The 21971-nt window shown below is 37.7% G+C and overlaps 1 protein-coding gene across 2 annotated transcripts in view; it reads right to left on the bottom strand.

Annotated features, from left to right (window-relative positions):
• RANBP3 (RAN binding protein 3) overlaps positions 1–21971 on the bottom strand; it is a 50829-nt gene that overhangs the window by 4969 nt on the left and 23889 nt on the right. For both annotated transcript variants that reach the window (XM_069789987.1, XM_069789988.1), the window contains 13 exons: positions 18716–18752; positions 18541–18627; positions 15779–15850; positions 14482–14547; positions 12823–12915; positions 11583–11686; positions 9895–10014; positions 9140–9243; positions 6673–6751; positions 5653–5755; positions 4614–4738; positions 2526–2646; positions 1724–1866 (listed from right to left, as the gene is read on the bottom strand). In XM_069789987.1, the coding sequence (XP_069646088.1) occupies positions 1724–1866; positions 2526–2646; positions 4614–4738; positions 5653–5755; positions 6673–6751; positions 9140–9243; positions 9895–10014; positions 11583–11686; positions 12823–12915; positions 14482–14547; positions 15779–15850; positions 18541–18627; positions 18716–18752 (1254 nt within the window). The remainder of the gene's footprint in view (positions 1–1723; positions 1867–2525; positions 2647–4613; positions 4739–5652; positions 5756–6672; positions 6752–9139; positions 9244–9894; positions 10015–11582; positions 11687–12822; positions 12916–14481; positions 14548–15778; positions 15851–18540; positions 18628–18715; positions 18753–21971) is intronic.

The raw sequence follows: 21971 nt of genomic DNA, 5'->3' as shown, positions 1-21971 counted from the left end.
GATGCTAGATATACTAAACTCTGATGATGAGGGTATATTCCTCTCCACCCAGCACCAACTTTCTCTGGCTAACATAATGAGTACTAGCTGATTTTGTATAATTTTCTTCAACCAGCAGTCACACAGCTTTCCTGACACCTCCCAAAAGCTTATGCTAAAAAGATCCTTAATTAAAAAGTTTGTCTTGCACAGATTTTTCCAGGTTTGTCAATCACTCAACTTCACACATTAGTTAATCGTAATCAAGTCACTTAATTGTTTTCATGATGCACTGACAAAGTTTCAGCATAAGATATAATGAGAAAACTGAATGGACATGCAGTCAGGCAGGTGATTATTCCAGGGGTTTTCTTGTTTGTTTGGTTTCTTTACACTCTTTTATACCGATCAGCTGTTTCAGAGGGAAGCATTTGTGTCTGAGTAAAAAACCATATATTCCTGGACAAAGGTTAATGGCCACTTCATGCCTTCAAAAGAAACAATTTTTAGGCTTATCAAACCAAGTATTTAATGGATATTATTTAAAAGGGAACTCCTTTCAAATACTATGAAACTCTGTCTTCACCATGTCAATTAAGTCCTCATATTAACTACTACTACTGTTACCCCAAGTTAACTTTAAGGTAACTATCCCGATTTTCATTAAAAATTGTTTCCATCCTCCCCGTCTGTAACCTCTGTATCTGCAAAATTCCCCTGCAATGAGCTGCAGTGAATAAATTGTTCCATACAAGGTACTCTTCATCAATACTAAAATCAATAGTGAATAACATGATGACAGATTAACTCAAACTTTTCAAATCTAGAGGAATGCTGAGAAGTTATCCATTAATTTCACTGCTCTTTCTTTATCAATGGATATTTGGTATCATTAAGTTCCACTCTGGAACTCCAGACCCCAGTCCTACAAATCTAATGTCACAGGGGAAGCTGATTATTTGTTGCTGTTCTCTTAATTTCTGATCCATAAGAACACTTAATTCTTTAGCAACTCCTTGTGTAGAATCAGTGTAAGTCAAAAGAATGTGTTCAGACCTCTCAAAATCTGTAAGTGCTCTTAGCAGACATTAGGGAATGACCTTTCTTTCTTGCTGACTGTATCATGATCTCCCAAGTGTTTTAGTAATTCTAATTGGGATTGCTGTTTCCCTGTTTACCAAGCACAGAAATCACTTTCACTGTCCTGCTACTGCTTGGAATACTCTGTATTAAAAGAAAATCAAAGTTAAAATGTGTTATCCTTAACTACTAACACAATGTTCTTGACAGATATCTGGTGTTTCACTTCCAGCGAGCACCTATACGTCCACCCACACTGTAGATAGACAATGACAGCTTTCCTGTGCTACAAGTTCTGGTAGACCTCATTTTGGTTAAACTATTACACAGCAATCTACGAAATGCTTATTTCCCTTGATAGCAAAAAATTATTTGCATTAATCTTACACTACAGTTATAGTCTCAGTAGGCATGGAACAGATCCCATGACTCCATGGCCAATGCTTTGGACAATCTGGCTTCCTAGGGTGGCCTTTTACATGGCATTTCTTCACAACTAGTAAGGCTTTTCAGACAAGCAAAGACTGCCAAGCCCCTTGTCTTTGGTGTGGGGGTAGTGGTAAGGAGTTAGTGTGCAAAGAAGAATAGGAATGTTACCTCAACTACAATTTAAGCAAGCAATTTTAGTAGGAAGGTTAAGATGCAAACAAAAACCAGTACTCACTGATATAAGAAAAACTTTAACGCCCTGGTCCTCTGTATCCATGGCGGTGATCCGGATACTCTTCTCACTGGCTTTATCAATCTGCATCTGGGCCCAGAGCTTGGTATTTAAGATTAACCTGAGACTCCCCTGAGTCCTCATCACTAAAGCCAACATACAAGATTAGTTAGGTGGAAAAAGACACAACAGGAAGCTCAAAACAGCAAAGATGGCTTTTTATTGTGTGAATGTTTAAGTCTCTTTACGAAGAGTATCAAGGGAAAGCCCTTTAACAGTTGTGACAAGATTCCTGTTTTACCAGAAGAATGTAGGCTATTAAAGATTATCAGTTATATCTAAAGATACTTAGTGCAAAGTCTTATGTCTTAATACATCAAAGTTCAGTGGGTGGATCCAAGCTGATAATCTCAGACTAACGGACATTCCTGCCAGTCTGAACAACTGTGCACTATTCAAACAGACTTCCACTGCCACAAGCACCCTGTCCCAAAGAGCAAAGATCCCAGATCTGAAGAACATCACCACAAATTTCTAGTCAAATATTCTAGTTGCTAATAAATACAGTTTGCTTTTATGGAGGAAAAAAAGTAACTGGAACATTTGCTACAATAGGAGGATATGAAAAGATACTCTCTTTGGAGAAAATGGTCATAAATTGAAGCAAGAGAAAAGGTCTAAACTGCTTCCGAGTTGCTGTAGCTAAGACATAACCTAAAGCAGATGCTGCTGTGTGTCATGGAAGCATCCTACGAAAATAGCACTGACTGTCATCCAGTACCTCATTTCCCCTGGTTCCTCTTACCCAGCCGAGACTGTAATGTTCCATCATCTGTTGAGGCCATATCATTGAGTCTCAGAAGTCCTCGACCTCTTTCCACCCAAGACTGAGAGTTTTTATCAAACACAAACAGCTTGCACTGAATCTGTAACAGAAAATATCTCTATAGCATAGTGGTTGATTGAAGTAATAATATATTTCACATTCAGTTACCTACAGCTGGTTAAAAAAATATTCAGATTTCGTATTGGAATTTTAAACTGTTCATAGCTGTGGAAACCAAAGTAGTCATCCTCTCTTTTGCACTAAATTCCTCAAAATATGCTGTCATAAGGTTTATTAACAGAAGCTATATGTTCTTAAAGAATACCTGTGTTCAAGATCAAACAACAATAACAATTTTCAGATAAGGTACAAACTTCCACAGAGGAAACTTATTGTGATAAGAGACTGGGTAAGAGACATCTATCATCTTAAAACAGTCAATTCTTTTAAAAGTCTTAGGTGCACTTTGCACCATGGAATGTGGTATTTGTTGCTGGGAAGACCCAGCACAATGAAAGCAAAGCAAAATTCTTCCTGTATTAAGGAAGAAAGGATGAACAAACATGTTAGCTCATTATCAATTCATAAAGCCTGACCCACACAAAGTCATGAATAAACAAAAGGTATTTTTCCTGCCTTCCTGGTTCATCAGTTTGAAAAAGTACACCTTTTGTACTTTCTAATGGTAGCACTGTTCCTGCTTCCCATAAAAGCTCCCTTTTTCTTGCTCTGCCAAACATCTCTACTTTATATCCCCCCCTCTAATCCATCTTCATTGTCACTGCTGAGGTTTCATACTTCAAATTGTCACCCCTCAAGTTCCCCACATATATGCATGCACTAGGTGGAGAATATATTTCCATTTTTGTTCCCTCTGTTTCTCTCATTTCCTCCACCATAGAACACCTAGCTCTGTAGACTTCATTTCTGCAACATTAACATAGTTCTGTCATACAAGTCCCATACAGGATTCCAGTGCATTAAATTTCACTGGAAAAAAAGAACATAAATTAGGCGAGAGATCTTAAGTTACAACATATTCATGCAAATCAGTCCTCTATTAAGTATACAACTGCTAAAAGTTGTGGTTTTCCAAAGTGAAACACAACTCTCATTTCTTCAGTGTCTTGTTCAGTTACATGAAGCATCCAGGAGTTTCTGAATTATACAGAAACAGAGAAGTACCACAACAATTACTTCAAGACCATTCATGTCTGGCAAAAACAAGTGCAAGACGACAAACGTTACAGATGATTATTTTGTAGGATAATACAAGTGTAACTGATATGCATTAGTTACTGACACCATGCATCTGTTTGGTGTCAGAATAGACCAGCATGTCTGTAAGAACAAAGAGCTATCCTTAAAAAATAATGCTGTTCAAGTGCTGAGTAACTTAAAAGATCAAGAAAAAACTATAATTGGAGGATAAAGAGAGGAGGGAAAAAAATAGATACCACTTAGTTTTACATGAAAATCCTGCATGTTTTTATTAAGAACATACTGAAGTTAGTAAGTATATTTAAGTTAATGAATAACTACAATGTTAAATAAATCACAATTGAATCAGGAGTCTAAGTCATGACCAAATGTCCTTCTAAAATGTCACTAATGCAGTTAAGTACCTCAAGACAAATTCCTGAGTACTGTTTTATGGTTTCTGCTACGCAAGAAACCAGACTACTGGCATAATAGTCTATTCGGAGTTTTAAAAAAATAAAATCTTCAGCAGTACAATAATTAAAGAACTTAAAAATATTTAGTTCATTTAAATTTTCTTCAAATAGTTGTTTTGGAGATAGGAGCTTTTGTGTGATGGATTCAGGAAAGTATGCTTAAGGATTGTCTGGATGGCCCAAACGCTAAAATTTATTCAGAAAGAGGAAATTAAGAAACAACAAAGTAAGGATCTGATAATAAGTATCCAAAGTTTGCATGTTAACACAAGAAAATACATTAGAGATACAGAGGATGGCTGAGCTGTAGGGCATCAGGTGGTGTGCATTCACTGGACCTCCGTATGAATCCCCTTAAACTCAAAGCTCCTCTACTTCACCCGTTTCTTACCTGTAACACATTACTTTCAGCTTCCTCCCCAGTAATCACTTCTACTTTCGCTAATAGACATTTCCTTGCTGTTGCTTTAGTATAGGCTGCTGCAGACTCCGCCAGTGATTCTGAAATATTATTAGCTGAACAACATTTTGAAAGTTTGAGAATGATTAGCATATAATTTTGTAAGATTTATAAAGGTCTCGCACAAGTATACCAGAATTTGAAGAAATAAAAGTACAGAACACAGATGTTAATAGAACATTAGAAATAGGATTGAAATTTAAAGCAGAAGTTAAAGCTTATCTTTTGCTTTTAAAACAAGTCTTAAAAGCAAAAGATGACACAAGGGACAGAAGAGGTAAGCTATTGAAAGATTTTCTCCCCACATACAGTATTTCAAAACCTTTGCTAACACATGGACGCCTACATAACTGTAGGTGCTCCAGCGGTATCAATACTGCTACCAGCTACACAGTTGTGCTTACAGATGTACAGTGTGATTCATTTTCTGCTTTTATTTTGGCTTGCAAGCAGTTTGCTGGAGAAAGCCCATAGCTTCCAAAATTTCCAGAAAATCTTGCCAATCTGAAGAGTCATAGAAGTCTAGAACCCAGCAAACAGTTCTTGGTTCAAGCAACGCATTTGGTGTGCCCACTCAATACAATAAACATTTTACTCAGACATTCAGTCACTGGAAGTATAATAGAATTCTTAAAAAACAGTCTGCTACATTTCTTCTACACTCTGTACATCCAAGTACCTGCTCTGTTAATTCCCTCTACTTTCATTCTGCTGAAGATACTCCCAATACCACAGGAACAACCATGAAAAAGACAGTGTAGCCTGTAAGTGTTTAACATTACAGAGAAAAGGACAAGAGAATCTATAGCATCCACCATGTCACCTCCCACCCCTAACCTGCATCTTTGGTTACAGTAGACAGTAAAGGCAACATAAAAATGCTGTTTTTATAAAGTAACAGGATATTGAAAAAGGCAATCATTTAAACAAGAATTAACTACCATTCCTAAAATAATATTTTGTTTTTCACCTTTCTCTGGCGTGGCTTCCTGAGAAGACGATTCAGACCCAGACTCTGTAGCAGCATTCTCCTTATTACTCTCTGTACTACCTTCATTTGATTTTGGTGGACTCTATTGCAAAAAGAAGAGGAGGTAAAGAGAAGAGAGAAAGTATACACTAGTTTTGCAGAACAAGACTAGTGATCAGTTACTGAGGGAAGGCCCAGTGTTTATAAACCATACAGCAAAAGAAGAATCCCAGGGATGACATGCTTTCACAGTAAAAGCCATCCTACTACCCCAGCCAAGGAATTGAATAGAGTGTGACCTGAAAACTATTTCAAATTATTTTCCCCTGAACTGAAACCAAATTTCAACTCTTATTCTGAAGTTATGCTCATCAAAGCAAACCAGTTTCAGCTACAGTTCAACTCAAGGCATACTTGACTGAACTCCCTGCTCAGCAGTTAAGACAGGTATGAATGCACAGTATTAAATGTTTCCCTTTTGTACCAGCATAGCAATAAAAACACCAGTAGGAAACAGTGGGGCACTAGAATTTATACTGTAGGTCAGTACACAATAAAGAGAATTTCCTGAATCATACCTCACTACTGAGGCAGCTGCCTTACTGCCGGACTTGAAATCCCATCACTGGGGGAGTCATGCAACTGAACTCTTCTCAATTTGGAGGACAGCAAACATAAAATACCCTCAAATACTTATATCGAAGAAGCCATTTAAAGAAGCAAGCTGTGCCATAAAGTGCTTGGACTTAGGAACCACGTGCACTACAGAGAAGGCACTCGAATCTCCTTACACTGGTAGAGCTTGGCAGGGAAATCCTGGACAACACTGCTGTTGCAGACAATAGCTCATAATGAAACCCCCACACTGCACTCAAAATAAGTTACCTACAAGGGAAACCACTGAAAGAAAACTGTGCTCCAGTGACAAGTATAATTGAAGGTTCTCAAAATTCCTGAGCGAGAATCCATAATGCAAACTACTCACAAAATTACAACATTTCATACACAGTGGATACTCACTAGGACTCGCTCACTCATGTTCTGTCCAAAAACAAACTTGTTGCTAGATGCATCTGCACTGTTTGTAGAGTTCTCTACACTGGAAAAAAAAAAACAAACAAACAAAAACACAAAACCCAAACAAAACAGGTTTTATTAAGTCAGAAAAATATCTGTTTGTCTTCTACTGATAAAATTCCTCAAAAAGTGAGCAGTTGTCACTGGCTTTAAAAATTAAGCACTGGTTGACGCAAACATAAGCAAAAATTAATTCAACTTAGTAGTATGAGAGTACATACTGGTTTTACAGAATGAGAATTCTCTCAGAATCATGGCAAATTATTTTGTCACTGTAAGTATCTTCCCTTTAGATATCTAATTACATATTAAGCAATGCTGAATGCTAAGTGAGGGCTTCCTGTTTAATCATATAACATACTTTTTTTTTTAAACAGTGTTCTATATGCACAAACTTGAACTATTACATGTTTTTAGGTCAATTCTCTCAGAAAGGGAAAGAACTGAAACAAAACCACTTGCAATATCATAACTGAAGCAAAGGTAACAGGGATAAGTAATGAATGCCTTTTATTAGACTAACTGCAATGCTACAGCCTCCCCAAAAAGTTTCACAACCAAATCTCAACCCTCCCTTATAGAATAAGCATCCTCCTCCCATATGGCGTTTTTATTAACAGATTTTAAAATCTCATTTAGGAAGGACAATAGTTTTACTATTTTACAGACTCAAAAACTTAAGAAGTCATTGTTCATCTGCCCTCCCTTCAGGCATGCCTCTTTAAGACATCAAGATGCTTACTAAGTGAACATGTAGAATGTAGACCACTTGACATCAAGCCTATGTGCATTTCACTAAGTTTGGAAAATAGAGGCACATGTCACTACATGATTCAAGCAGAACTAAACAAACCTTTAAATCATGCATGTAGAGTTGCTACTTCTGAATAAGGAGATTCAAAGAAGAGAGGAAGTCCTCAGGGGGAGGAATTTTGGCTACTACAGGAATTAAATACCACAGTTCTGCGCTCCAAATGCCAGCTGGGAACTCAGTATGATCTACCAGTATCTGCCATGTGACCTAGCACACTTACAGTTTTTAAAGGACTAGCAGCATGTTACACAATGGGAGGAATTTTCCTTTTACAAGTTGATGGCCATAATGTCTTGCCATCTCAGCTAAAAAAAACAGAGCCAACTCCACTTAGATGCCTTTTTTTTTTTTTTAAAGGCAAGCCCAAAACTAAGTTTCTGGCAATTGACCTACCATGAATAAATCCTCCCAAAGTGAAGACTCAATCAAAATATGGCAATAGATGTCATACAAGTTGAAATATACAAACTAATATTCCATTATTTGAAGCCCACATATTAGAAGTTATTGTCTGTCAATAGGATTAAAAAAATCTGACAGTGTCTCTGGAAAGGCATTGACCTGGCATTCACAGAGTCACTCTGTGGTGTTCTCTACCTCTCCAATGCATCATCTGAAAAGCTCAATGTCAAAAGGGATTAAGACTGCAAAACTGCCGAGTGCCTACTTCATGGTGAACAACAAGGTCTTAAAAATGCAGAATATAAGGACAAGGCAAGCACACATTGGTGCTTTTCTTACAATTATTTCATGGCCTCAAAAGATCTGCAGTTCAGATTCTTCCAGGAGCAGAGATGTCGCTCCACTCTTGCTCTCAGCAGGATTTCCCCCCCCCATGCTTTTCCAGTTATTACTTGAATTCACAGCTCTGTGTATTAAGAAATTCTCTTCTGTTTTCTAATCTTTCTGTAACACTACTTGATTTTTTTTGAGCACTACTGAGCTAACATTTTCACAGAGCCATTTCAACATCTTAGCCTTAAGTGAAGACTGTCAAAGTTCATCACTGTATATATATAGAATTAGCAGTTTTCTCCTGGCTGCCTCACTTTACATATACCTACATCAAATAATTTCTTCTGATGCTATCGCCTAATCAGAAATTCTCTCAAAGACCTCCCACAGTTAGGTTCCTGCTTATTCATACAGGCCCTCTATATTGCTCTGAAAAGCTTATTATCATGAACAAACAACCTTTTTTTTTTTTTAAACTATTCTTCCCTTTACCCTTATCATATATGAAACACTGAACACCACAAATACAGCACAGATCTCTACAGGACTCTACTGGTAGCTCCAATTTATCCCATCACTGTTTCTTTCTAATCATTCATGAGAAGACTTCTCTCATCTTATGCTTGTTAGTTTTCTGAAGAGGCTTTGGTGAGGACGTGGTCAAGTAAATGGTGTCAAATGCATCTCCCTTGACCAGATGATTGAGGATTCCCCCAGATCTGAAGTTTGCCACCTCATTCTTCAGAAGCCTGGGTTCCCACTGACCCAGTATAAGCCCTGCATCCAATAAAGAGCAGAATCACAAATAATTTTGAACACAGAATAAGGAAAACTGTCCTATAGGTTTCCCTGTAGTCTCACCTGGAACTGATGTACTGTAGAAAATAATTTGTTGCAGAAGGTACATCTGATGTAGGAAGGCCAACGTTCTGTACATCGGCAGTTTCATCACTTTCATCTCCTAGCTATAAAAAGAACAAGTATGTATTGACAGTTTTAACTACTGACCACAAAATTTTCAGCTCATTCTTTCTCAAGACAAAGTTCCATCCACAAACACTTTCTACAATAAAACAATATAAGCCTATATCCCAGTATTATACTTTCTTTTGTTATGCTAGGAAACCTGCACAAACCTGTCTTCAACAGGAGGTACTAACAATCCAGTCAATTACTCCATGCACAGGTTTGAACCCAGGCTACCCCATTTTTCTTTTCTCACCTTTTCTGTGAAGTCTTGGTTGCATGGGAGCATCTTAGGAACACATTTTAACTTAATTCTGACCCAAAATGTAAGAGAAAACATGTCACACCGAGGTTTAGATGCTACCTACGACTGCAGCAGATATGTTTATTTTTGAAAAAGCTTCTTATGCTACTAAACAGTATTAATTTATTAAATATCTGGAAGACCTTTTTACTAAACAGTAATTGACCTGTGTTCACAGCTTCTATTTTTGCATATATACATGGAGGTTTTAACCCTGTTATATAGTGGCTTCAAAGTACTTCATAAACAGTGTGTAATGCTCATGCCAACGAATGATCTGTTCCACTGCTTCTTATCCTCATTTAAATACATCAACTCTTAGTCAAGATAACAAACATGTGTTTACCTTAACTCTATCTCTTAAGTTTTGCCCAAATACAAATGCTTGCTGTGCGTTTAGTTCTGCCTTCTCACAGCTGTCGTCATCTGAAGTACTGTTGGACTCTTTTTTCTGACATTCTCCTGCCTAAAGAAAAGGAATTGAAAACTTTAGCCTAGGTAATTGAGTTTCTTTAAATAAAACACACATGTTATGACATGGTGAGTCACACAGTCATTTACAATGGCAAGCCGATAACATCTCTGGAGCTACAAGGCAAATTTTGCATTTAAAAAAAATTCCACAGTTGTTTAAAACATCTCAAAAAAATTTAAAAAAAAATAATCACAGAACAGTTAAGGTTCAAGGGGATCTCTAACGATCATTTGGTCCAAATCATGCTCAAAGCAACATCAACTTCAAAATTATGCTAGGCTACATGAGACCTTGTACAGTCAAGTCTCAAAAAATCCAAGAATGGCAGTTTTACAGTTTGCTAGCCTGGTTCAACATTTGACTGCACTAAATATGATAGTTCTGTCCTAATACCCAACTAGAATCGCTCCTCCCCACACTTGCAGCCTCTCATCTGTTTGGTAGGCACTTCCAAGTTTCATTCTATATTGCTACAGCCCACCACTAGATAGTTGAAGAGAACAATTCAATTCCCCTCCCCTAGTCCAAGCAAAACATTCTCAGCTTTTTCACTCTTTCATCAGACATCAGGTGCTCCAGCCACTAGTCACCTTGGTGATTTGAGTGTCTTTCATGTATTGGCAAGCCCCAAACTATACACAATACTCCTGATGCCACCCACCAGTGGCAAGTAAAGGCGAACAATAACTTTTCTGAATCTAATGGCTGCAGTCTTAGTAAAGCAGCCCAGTATGTTCTCTTAATCAATAAAAGGATGCACTACTCATTCATGTTCAGCTTATTCATCACTGTTGCACAGGACCTCAAGGTTCCTGAACCTTTTGTCCTGCTAAGGACCACCTTCTATCCTGCACCTCTGCAGCCCACTTTCCATTAGTAGCTCTATAATCTTTCGCTGCAGCTGCCATGGCTGTATTTCAGATGGGAACAGGAATTCAGTAAATGCTTCCTAGTCTCTGGCCTGACAGGACCACCAGTCAGACCTGGTGACAGCCACTGGAGGAAGAGATAGCTTTTCCCCCCGCCTCACTGAAGACAAATCCCTACTCTCCTGACTCCCGGCACACAGAGCAAGAGATGAATCTGCAGGAGGAAGCTGTATTTCTTCATGCAATCTGATAAGATGAAAAAGCAGTATTCTGACTATCAGTCCACTGAACCAAGATGTCCGAATTACAGGAATTCAACATCTATGGTAGGAATGGCATCACTCAAGCAGCAGTAAGATTTTACAGCAAGACTAGAAAAAGTTAGAAGGATTAAAAGGAATCAATGACAAGTAGAAGCAGAACTGAGCAATTTTTTTATATTTTGTGAAGGAAGGTAGGTGTGGAAAAACCATCCTAAACTGTGGATTCAGTAAATCTTTCTTACAGTTCTTCGGTTAGTAAAGATAAATATAGCATACTATTCGGACAGTATAAAATATACTACTACACCTAAAGTGTACTACCATAATATGTATAGATAAGGGGGCTATCACTGATGAAACTGCACTGTTCAAAGAATACTATTTTAAGGTCTGTCACCTTGAGTGTGCTTCCAATTCTTCAACTCACCTTGTCTTCAGAGTCAGAACTTTTCAGTGTCGCATTACTCAGTGATTCTGATGTGGCTGCAGAATCTGGCGGGATATTTACACCGTTAGTGCCACTGCTGAGAACTGCAATAAGGAATGAGAAAATGACATAAATTCTCTAGCTAATTAGATTGTCCTAAAAGTTTTCTATAGCAAATTGCATGCTCTTTTGTTGTTTAAGCCCATGAAACATTGCAATGTAAACTACAGAGTTCCCATAGTATTTTGCAAGAGACGAGGACCACAATTCAGCAATTCTTAGCAGAATCGAAATTCCAAATGCAGAAAACTAAGTCAGCAAAAAGTCACTTAATCTATACAAACACTGCAGTGACTTCAACATATACAACTTCAAACAACCACCCTGCTCCTGTCTAATACTGTTCACAGCCAGCAGGGCTCCTCTTTGGACTGATCTAGCTACTTACATACTGAACTCCCACTGAAAATTTGTACCCCAATATTCAGTACTATGTAGAATCCAATCTGTGCCAACAGGCACGCCAAGAAATCAAGCTAGAAATGTTTGGTTCTATGCCAGATTCAGCATTAACTGAAGTTACTTCTGTTTCAGTTCAACTGAACTTCCAAACAACAAGAGGTGGGGTACTAGGGAAACATAGGAGTTTAGGAGACATGGACACCTTGAACAGTTTTTTTGCTTTAACTTCCAGTTTTCAATCTTGCCTCTTTCTATTAGCTATGTCAAAGGAATCTGATAACAATACAATGAGCATAATATAAATGACCAAACTTAAGAATTAAAATCATATCTTGAAGTCTCAACTCCAAAATGGTCCCCAAGCCTAAAGGCATCTCCCAGCGATTTAGGCATTTTACATCACTGTGCAGGCTAGCTGAAGTCTATCACTACCGTTCAATCGATCAGCAGTAGCTTATTACACCATGGTCAGTGCTGTCATTTGAGACTGCCACTCCACACCCTTAAAAGTCTTTTTATTCCAAAAACCAAGCATGGACTACACCAAAGTTAGAGGCCTGGCAATATCAGGCAGTCATCCTACACAAAAACTGAAGGTTTGACTGTGTTATCCCTTATATAACATAGATATACTTAACATTTAAGATGTTTCTTTTCTGAAAAGAAAAACCTAGAAAAACAAGGGCAGATGCTGAACGAAAACGAAGTGCTACACTAAACAGATTTTGTATTTTTGTTCTCCCTCCGCAGTATTCTAGAAAGCAAAACCATTACTCACCCATCTGTGAGAAAGTTTTTGGCTGTGGTGCCTGTAATACTGCTGGACGCAGCACACTTCGCTGCTGTTCCTTCGGTTTCTGGCTAGGGAGACCTGCAAGTACAAAGTTTTTTCAAGAGCTATAAACCTTTAAAGTTGAAAAATTCAGCTTCATCTAATCTTCTCTGTAATTGTCTCCAACAGAACATACAATGGAAAACCAGACATCTAAGAAGCTTCCACCCGCTTCTTTCCCATCCCTCACTCAGCCTCAAGATAGAATTAGTCCCAAATAGAGAAGACAACTTCATAGCCTGAAAAGACACTTTAAAAATGTATTTTCTACCTTACCCAGGAAAGCATAGAGAGTCTATGACTGACTCAGAAAAGTCAAAATGTAAGAGAAATGAACAGTACACAAGCAATCCCATTTGACTGACATATTACTCAACTACACATTCCAAGTCTTTTCTCCTTCCAATGAAGTCATTTCCAGATACTGGTAAACTATTTTTTTTTTGTTCTTCATACAATCAAATGTATTGGTAGTGTAATAGTCTTACATGTTGTTTCATTTAACAACCTTTTGGCTTTTTTAATTAACCTGGCCTCTTTTGTTTGCTATAGTAAGATACACGGCACTACAACTCTTTAATTCCTCACTGATTCAAAAAGCCAACTGACCTTAAACATCCTAATAAAAAAAAAAACAAACAAAAACCACAGAACCAAAACCACCTTAATATCAACTCTGTAAGGTTATGGCAATCCCAGAAGGTTCAGTTTTCTTCATTGAACAAAATAAAGATGAACTCTTGATCCAATAAAATACTGCAACAGAAATCACTCATAGCAACTCAGCTGAATATTCTACAACCAGTTCCATTTCAGGCCACCCATATTCAAAGGACATGACAACAACCAAAATATAACAACTATCGTAAGTTCAAACATTCACATGTCAGCTCAAAAACACTTGGGTTGGTGTTTTGTTTTTGGTTTGTTTTTTTTTCAAATTTACTATTCTTCCTTCAAACAAAATAAGCAGTTTCCATATATAACAAATAATAGCTTCCATTACCAAAATAGTTTTGGTTTGTTTCCTCAAACTCCTAAGGAGCTGTAATATTAATGTCTTTCCCATACTGGCTAGGTCTACATCAGCAAACAGGAAACTCATTAAGAGCCAAACTGTACAGCAGAACAGGTAGGGTCAAGGACCCAACTTCCACACTATCATCAACAGTCAGGGAGAGGGGAAAGTGGGGAGTGAACAACATTTCAGACTTTGCTCTAGGCCTGTCCTAGACTGAGTGCCCATTAATGGCTGGAACTTGTTCAGTGCATTCCTGGAACACTCCTTTTGTTCCAGTTTGCTACCAAAGAAATTGAGTTCACGAAGCCCAGGACTATTTTTAAGAATTGAATCAAAGCATGCTAAGCAGAGACAACTGGGAGATACATTTCAGAAATGCATGACTGATACAAGCCAAAATTTCAATGCATCCATACACATTACGCAGTGGATATGGGCATAACCACTCTGGAGAATACAAGATTTTTTTCTGCATAAACACAGGTACTGCTACCTTCCAGTTACAACAGCAGTTTGAGGAAACTCAAATAAATAAGATGCTTGAACTGGTTTCTTTGTACTGCTGCAGAAAACATTGAACTCACCTGCACTAGGTGCCTGACCATGGATAAGTATTGGTGGCTTTAGCCGGAATCCACTGCTCTTTTCCTCTAGAAGCAAAACACAAAATTGCAAGGACATAGCTGTAACATACTACATACATTCAGTGAGTCATAGAATTCCTCATGCTTTCCCCATTGTAGCAACCCACAAGTTTTATAAATATCTAAAGTCATAAGGAGATTTCCAAAGAACAAATTCCCTTCTTCCAGAAGAAGTCTGAATTTCCAGTGATCATCACAGCAAATATACATCACAAAGACAGAAACACAAGTTGTTGCAAGAAAAAAAATAAAAATTGTTTTTCAGGAGAAACACGAAACAGATCATTTTCGTAAGAGAAATGGAGTTCCTTCCATGAAGGACTTAATAGAGGTTTAACAGAGGTAGCAGAGGTTTTAAGTGAGAATCAAACTAAAGAAAGGACAATCAAAAGCATCACTGAACATGACAGCTGCTAACAAGCACACAACTGCTAATTATCATAAATTAAATTAAAATTAATTGCTTAATATTAGTTTCTTGTAATTCTATTAGCTTTTACCTTATACTTTTATAGCATGAAGGTAAAAAATTCCTTCGCTTGCACTCACTACAGTTAAGGCTTTCAGATAAAATACCAAAATCTCAAAAAAATAATATTCATAAATCCACAGCTATTACAAAACAAGTTCCTAAGAACTTACAAGGTATAATTATAAAATGTTTCATTTTAGGGGCATAATGGCTGTGCTCAGAATAAGACAACTCAGTACCTTACCATCTTACTGTACTTAATTATTCTCATGCCATTTAGGCATAAGATAACAATGTGCTGCTATACAGCAATACCAACACAACCAAACTGCAGAATGACAACAATTAACAAAGTAAGCGGTACTGTCAACACAGAGTTCACAGGTCATGGCTGAACATCATCATGACCATAGATTATGGTTGATTTGATTTTCAGTACCAAAAAAACCCCCCAGCATCCAAAGTAGATAAATGAAAATTTCCCTTAAGTTTTATCTTGAGGTTAACAGGCAGGCATAGAGTCATATTGCAGTCTTCCACCACCACTCCCAAAGCATTTAAGAATTTTGATACTTGTTATTTTAATCACCTCCAGCAAGCATGAAATCAAGCAATGAAGTGAGCAAGAGAACAACTCTAAGATCAGAATCATTACCACTTCCATTCTCCCAGATAGGGTCTTACTTCTGCAGTATCAGAATACTTTGGATCGTGACAGACTAACAGCAGTTTGCTGAGAAAAATCAGAAAAATGAGGAATCTCACCTGGTTCTGAGTCAGAATTGCCTGTCGAGGGTTCGCAGAAGCTTGATGGCATAAAGACATTGTTCTTTGTTACTGCAGTCAAGGAAAAAGAAAAATAAAGTTGTGTATGTTGTTCTTAATTACAAACTCTGTTCCCAGACATATTAAGGCTGCAAATTGAAAATTATTTTTCTAGTAATTTGTTTTGTTTATTTTAGATTTTTCTTTCTTCTAAACTAAAACAGCATTACAGCCATAGAAGTAAACAGGCTGTTGTCCATAAAATCCCCTTAGTTTCTCCTGAAACAGAGAAAGAGCAAATTTCATTTATTCTGGAGGGAAGATAAACACAGGATTCCCGGTCTGAACTGTATCTGAAGTAGGAATTAAAAGTGATGTTAGAATGTATAGTATCATTACAAAATACATATAACATTTCAAAAGGCCTCTGCAGAGAGGGCAGAAAGGAGTGTAATGCCTGTTAAATAGTGGAAGCTAACATCTGTGCTTCTCAAAAGGCTTAAGAGGGATAGCATAGTTTGCCCTAAGAGCTAAGCACCTTGTTTGAACTGGCCTGCAAGGACAAAATTTCTACAGAAACAAAGGAGAGTATTTGCAGATGTCACACTTAAGCATAACATTCAACAAAAGAGCAAAAAAAAGTTTGAAAAGAACAAAGGACAGTGTTTCTTTTCCACACTTTGCTGGGACCTAGAGAAGCGAGTAATAAGGAGTTTGGTCAAGGCCCTGTTCAGCAGTTGAAGTACTTTTGGTGTTGTACAAAGGATCACAGACAATGCAGTTTATGAAATATGATGACCAGAGCAGGAGGTAGATGCATCAAGAGTCACAAGGCAACAACAGTAGGCTGGGGGTTTTTGTCTCCAAGAGATCATCTTGCATGAGGTAAAGTACGACAATATTTATCAGCTCTTTTAGCTTTTATGAGGCTGTGGAAGAAGCTTAAGTATGTTGAAAAGAAAAAAGAAACTCATCTCTGAACACCTTTATACCATAAGATGCAGCACTTGCCTTTTGTATTTAAGTTTTAGAGTTTTGGGTTTTTTTAAATGTTTGCCTCTTTCCTTTAATTCCATCTTCTCTCTTTTTATTATGGTCTGCCTTAATCTTAAAGATGATGCAGGTTTCATCTAAGCAAAATCTCCCTACCCTTAAGAGAAACATAACCCCACAAAAAATTTAAGAGGTTTGGAAAATGAAAGGTTTTCTGTAAACCAAGGCCATCAAATACTGTCAGCAATATTCAAAGAAGCCTTTATGGAAGTCGCAATTCCAATCAAAGTTGACACTGCTTGACAATACCACACATCAGAAGAGAACAAGGGGGTCAAATACGGAATAAATGACTGCATGTAGTCAAAATGCATTAGCCAAGCAAATGATTGAGAAAGTACATGGAATCCTGAAACATCTAGCATTTAACCGTAAGAGTGCCAAATAAATTGTTTTCCTCCACTTCTTAATAAATGTTAGCATTAAGCAAAATCTGAGATTTTACAGATTGTAATTTCAAAAGGTAAAGGCATTACAGACTAGAAGAGTTAGTAACCGCAGGGAACCTAGGAATCTAAGGTCCAATTAATAAGTAAGCAAGCTCCTAACAGGCTATACACAGTCTGTTATGCTAACAGAAAGTCTACAGACAAAAAACCCCTATTCATTATTTTTGTGCAGACAGTGTTCTTTTACTAAGAGTGACTGGCATGCAGAGAGCAGCAACATTGGTCCCCGGAACAGTACTCAATTAACAGGACTTAGACCTTGAAACCCACTAGGCTGCACACCAGAAAAACTAGATCTTAAGACAGGATTCTTCCCTTGACTAGCACTGGCAGCATGAAATGAGAATATCGTGCCCATAAAATATCAGCAACTACATTTTAAATTCCATAATCACTTATTTCTTTAAAATTAAAAGCAAAATAACTAGGTTTTCATCTTTTAGTCACACTTCCCAAATGTGTTGTATGTTAGAGGAATATTTTTTACTGTTTTTCTCATCTCCATTATTTCAACTAAGACGGCAGAAACAAAGTAACTTAAGTCTCCAAACCTGCTCCTAGTACTGACATCTCAGCTAAAATAATTCTTGACCAAAGCTAAAAACTTCATATTGTCTGTGAAGAGAGAAGGCATAAATTTTAAAGACTGTTCCTGTGGGTGAATACAGATATCAAACATGACCATTCCTGTGTATGTGAATTGCAGAAATTTACCCCTGGCCTTCCCAGTGATTTTGCTGCCTTGACTGTATACACAAACAGGCAGCAGTCATTCTCTCTTGCATTTGCCAGGTGAGAATGTTGCTGAAATGCACTGAATTCTCTCCACTTTAAAGGAATGGGAGAAAAAAAAAAAAGGACTAAAACAACTTAGGCACGACCTGAGACTTGGAAGATTTGCCTGGCAGCAAAGTAACTAAGAAAAAGGTAGCATTTATATAAATTTGTTAAGAAGCAACCTGATCACAACAAATCAAGAAGATTTCTGGTAAATTCTTCAATTTAACAGTGTAAGATTAAAAGCTGAAACTACAAATATATATAAACTTACAGATAGAAAATATTTTAAAAAACGTATCTATCAACTCCTTTGGGCTTCACTGAATTTGCTAACACAGACCATAGAAAAAGTCAGAGTACACAGCTGCTGTGGTCTTCAGCCAAAGCACAGCATACAGTAGTAAGACTGCTGACATGACTGGGGAAAAAAAAGTGTAAGAAGGAAACCCACCTCATATATAATAGTGTAGCAACATTTACCTGACTGAGAAGGAGGGAACTGAGTTAAGGATGAAGTCCTCTCACGCTTTACAGGTGGACAGTAGCTCCCATCCTCTCGATCAGATTCTGTAGAAAAAAAGCAATTAGAGAAAATGCACAAAATCCTGGAGACACATATACTTGTGTTTTTTAATCTGACAATCAAATCTCTTACCATCTCCATCTTCTGGACTTGATCCATCCGCTGATCTCTGAAATCAGATGACAGCGATAAAACAAAAATCACATACTGAACATTTCAATCTCTTTAGACACATCCAAATGTTTTAATCATCAGTTGAGAGATTTTCTTTACTGTCAGTGATACACACTCAAGGCAAAGCGTTTTTTTATGACTTACATGTAGGCATATTGAGTTTTAACGAGACACTATTAAATAATATAAATTCAAAATATTTCATTTACAAATAAGATAGCTGAAAATTCATATCCAAGCACTAATATCCTTAGAGAGTATGCAATGATTATTACAGTCACATTTTCTATATATTGAAAATCTGAAAGCGACAATTTTCAAATTTGGTTTGATTTTGAAAAATATCATAGAAGTTCCAAGCTTATCATGAACATACCCATTATTTGAGAGTTCATTCCAAAGCACTCTTCCTAACTAATGTAACTGACATCAGTTCCTTCAACAAAAGGACAGCACTGGAGGAATGTCTTTCAAAGGGCACTCTATAAGCCAGTACTATGATATGTTGATAGAAATTAGCAATGGATAGGCTCCTAACATCTTCCACAGTACCAGGAACAGAACAGGAAACACCACAGGCTACCATCTATCACAATATTCAAGAAGTCTTTGAACAAAGGTTTCACATCTTTCCTGAGGACTTCTAGGTCTCTCTCCTCCTACTCGCTCTGCCAGTTCCTCAGCTGATACAATTTCCCTTGTTCCTGCAAAACGTAATCCCATGATGGATTCCCATGGAAGGTGACTAGAGCAGCATTACCATCTTCGTGTCATTACAAAACCTCTTAACATACTGGACCTTCTCCCCAGTCCAACAGTACCCTTTCATCCCACTCCTGCCCCAGGCCACACAGACAGAGCCTGCTGCAGCCCCAGAGCTCGTCCTTCCCCACTGCAACTAGTCGTACTTCGGCGTGGAGAACAGGCAGACACAGAAGGATCGGGCAACACACAACAGGACTGGTTAAGGCTGCCCAGGACTATGATCTGAAAGACACACCTTGCATGTAAGAACACCAGAAAATATAAAACTTTCTGTTTAGCACTGCATATATTTAGAATCTAGATATTACCATACTATCAGTATTTCACTCAGTGCTAATAAAACCCCATTTACACTGCATTTTGCCTATGCAATTAAGTTTAAGGGGTTTTCTGTTCTGTTTTACATTAACAGAGAAAGTAATAGCTACCTCACTAGCATCCTAGTCAAGTACTTTTGAAACCTTCAGCATGGGGAATGAAAAGCTATTGACAGTTCTGGAACACAACCTCCACACATATCTACCAGCCCAATCGCATTAATACTGTATTTGATGATCCATGTTCTTCCTAGAAAACTGGTGAAGTACTCCACACTATTGGAAGATGATCTTATTAGGCACCTCCCTTGCCAACATACACTAGTTTCCCAAAAGATAAGGCTAAAGTGGAAAACCATGATGTCATCTGTTTCAGCAATCAGCATCTGAAGTTGGAAAAAATTCTATTTTGCACAGAAAGGGTTGTCACATACACCAGCAATTTGTTTCAATTTTTAGCAAAAATCCTGAAAGCAAAAGGAAACTATTTGGTAAAAAATTTGCATGAATGGAACTGCAGATCTCTATGTGCAAAAATCCTTTAAAAAAAAAAATCAACAAATGATTTCCCCCGAACTTCAAAAACTTCTCAAGCTGTTACAAATACGTACTGTATTCTCAATGCTCAAGTAACACAGAAAAAAAGTCAAACCTGTATAGCACAAACTTCAAATTATCACATCATTATAATTTCATTAACTGATCAAGCACAACTAAATATACCATCACTATATTTAGTGGGCAAGGAGCATCAATATCCAAAAGCAACTCTGTATCCTACTGAAGACAAAGCAGAGCTAAGTATCTACTCTCTCTGAATTACTTCCATGCTTCCTAGTTCAACAGTTTTAGGAGATTAAAGCTGTGCAAGAGTCCACGTGACAAGTGTTACAGCTGTTACTGACATTGCCAACCCTAGTCAAAGTAGATGCTGCACAGAATTAAAAAAGGACTTCCCGTTCTCCCAAATGTATTTTTTCCTACATGGGCATCTAAATATCTAGATCATTTGGTATGCTACCTCCCATCCTTACCCATTCACACACAGCTCACACTCAATTATTGCTTGGGGAAGTTGGGACAGACCTTGCAAATAACTCCCACCAGAAAAATGCAACAACAGATTTAAATTTTTTATGGACTCAGGAATTTAAAGGCCAGGGAAGAAAGAGTCGTAATCCCTTAGGTTGATCCCCAAGCACAGACAGGCCAAAGAACCTCATTTATGTCTACCTCAGTACTGAAACTCCTACCTGAGCATTTAAGATATCCAGGTTCAATTTTCTGTTTTCAAATGAATGAGAATACACACAAGTTACTCCACTGCAGAGTCACCAACACTACTGGGAGCTATTTTTTAATTTTGTTATACTCAGCATCCAGTAAGAGACACACACCACTCTGTTTCCTTGCTTCTATTAAAAAACTTGCTGTCAACATTCCCTCCCTGTTACTTGGTCATTCACCTATCAGGTCGTCTCAACCTTGGATAAATCTCATGTTTTTTCACTATAATAATGCTTTCACCAATGACCAATTTGCTCTTACAGATCTTGAAAAATATTCCTAAATCCTTCATCCTTGAAGAAAGGCTTTCAAGAAAATAAAGCTGTATGCACATGACCTAATGAAGCCTTATTTCCCACATCTCCTACCTAGATGACAAACAACGTGGGATAACCTGCAATGAGAAGTCAAATGCTTGAGGCAGCGAGATGTTTTCTCTCCTCTCTCATCTGCCTCTACCCACAAATTGTAGAGGAATCTAGAGCCAAGCTCTCCATACCTCTCAGCACCTTTGGACAGCCCTGACAGAGAGTTAAAGGTAAATGGCATGGGGGTGGGGGTACATAGATATAGTGTATTACCACAAGCTTCATTTTCTTATGAAGCCATACTATAAAGTAAGGTACTGCTACAGCCAGAAGTTGCTTACCAGCATTGCTTATTCGGGAGAAGCTGGGGAGACTAAACAAAAATAGGGAGAATATAGGCATGACAAACAGTTTACCTGACAGACTGCAAAACCATCAGATTACAACCAGTGATTATAAACAGCAGTCCAGCCTTCTATTTCAGGCCTCTCCTGCCAGGTTACTCAATCTGTACTTTACAGCAATACATGTTTTACA

This window comes from Haliaeetus albicilla, chromosome 8, assembly GCF_947461875.1.
Source record: "Haliaeetus albicilla chromosome 8, bHalAlb1.1, whole genome shotgun sequence".
Classification (NCBI taxonomy): Eukaryota; Metazoa; Chordata; class Aves; order Accipitriformes; family Accipitridae; genus Haliaeetus; species Haliaeetus albicilla.
This window is presented reverse-complemented; position numbering and strand designations above follow the sequence as displayed.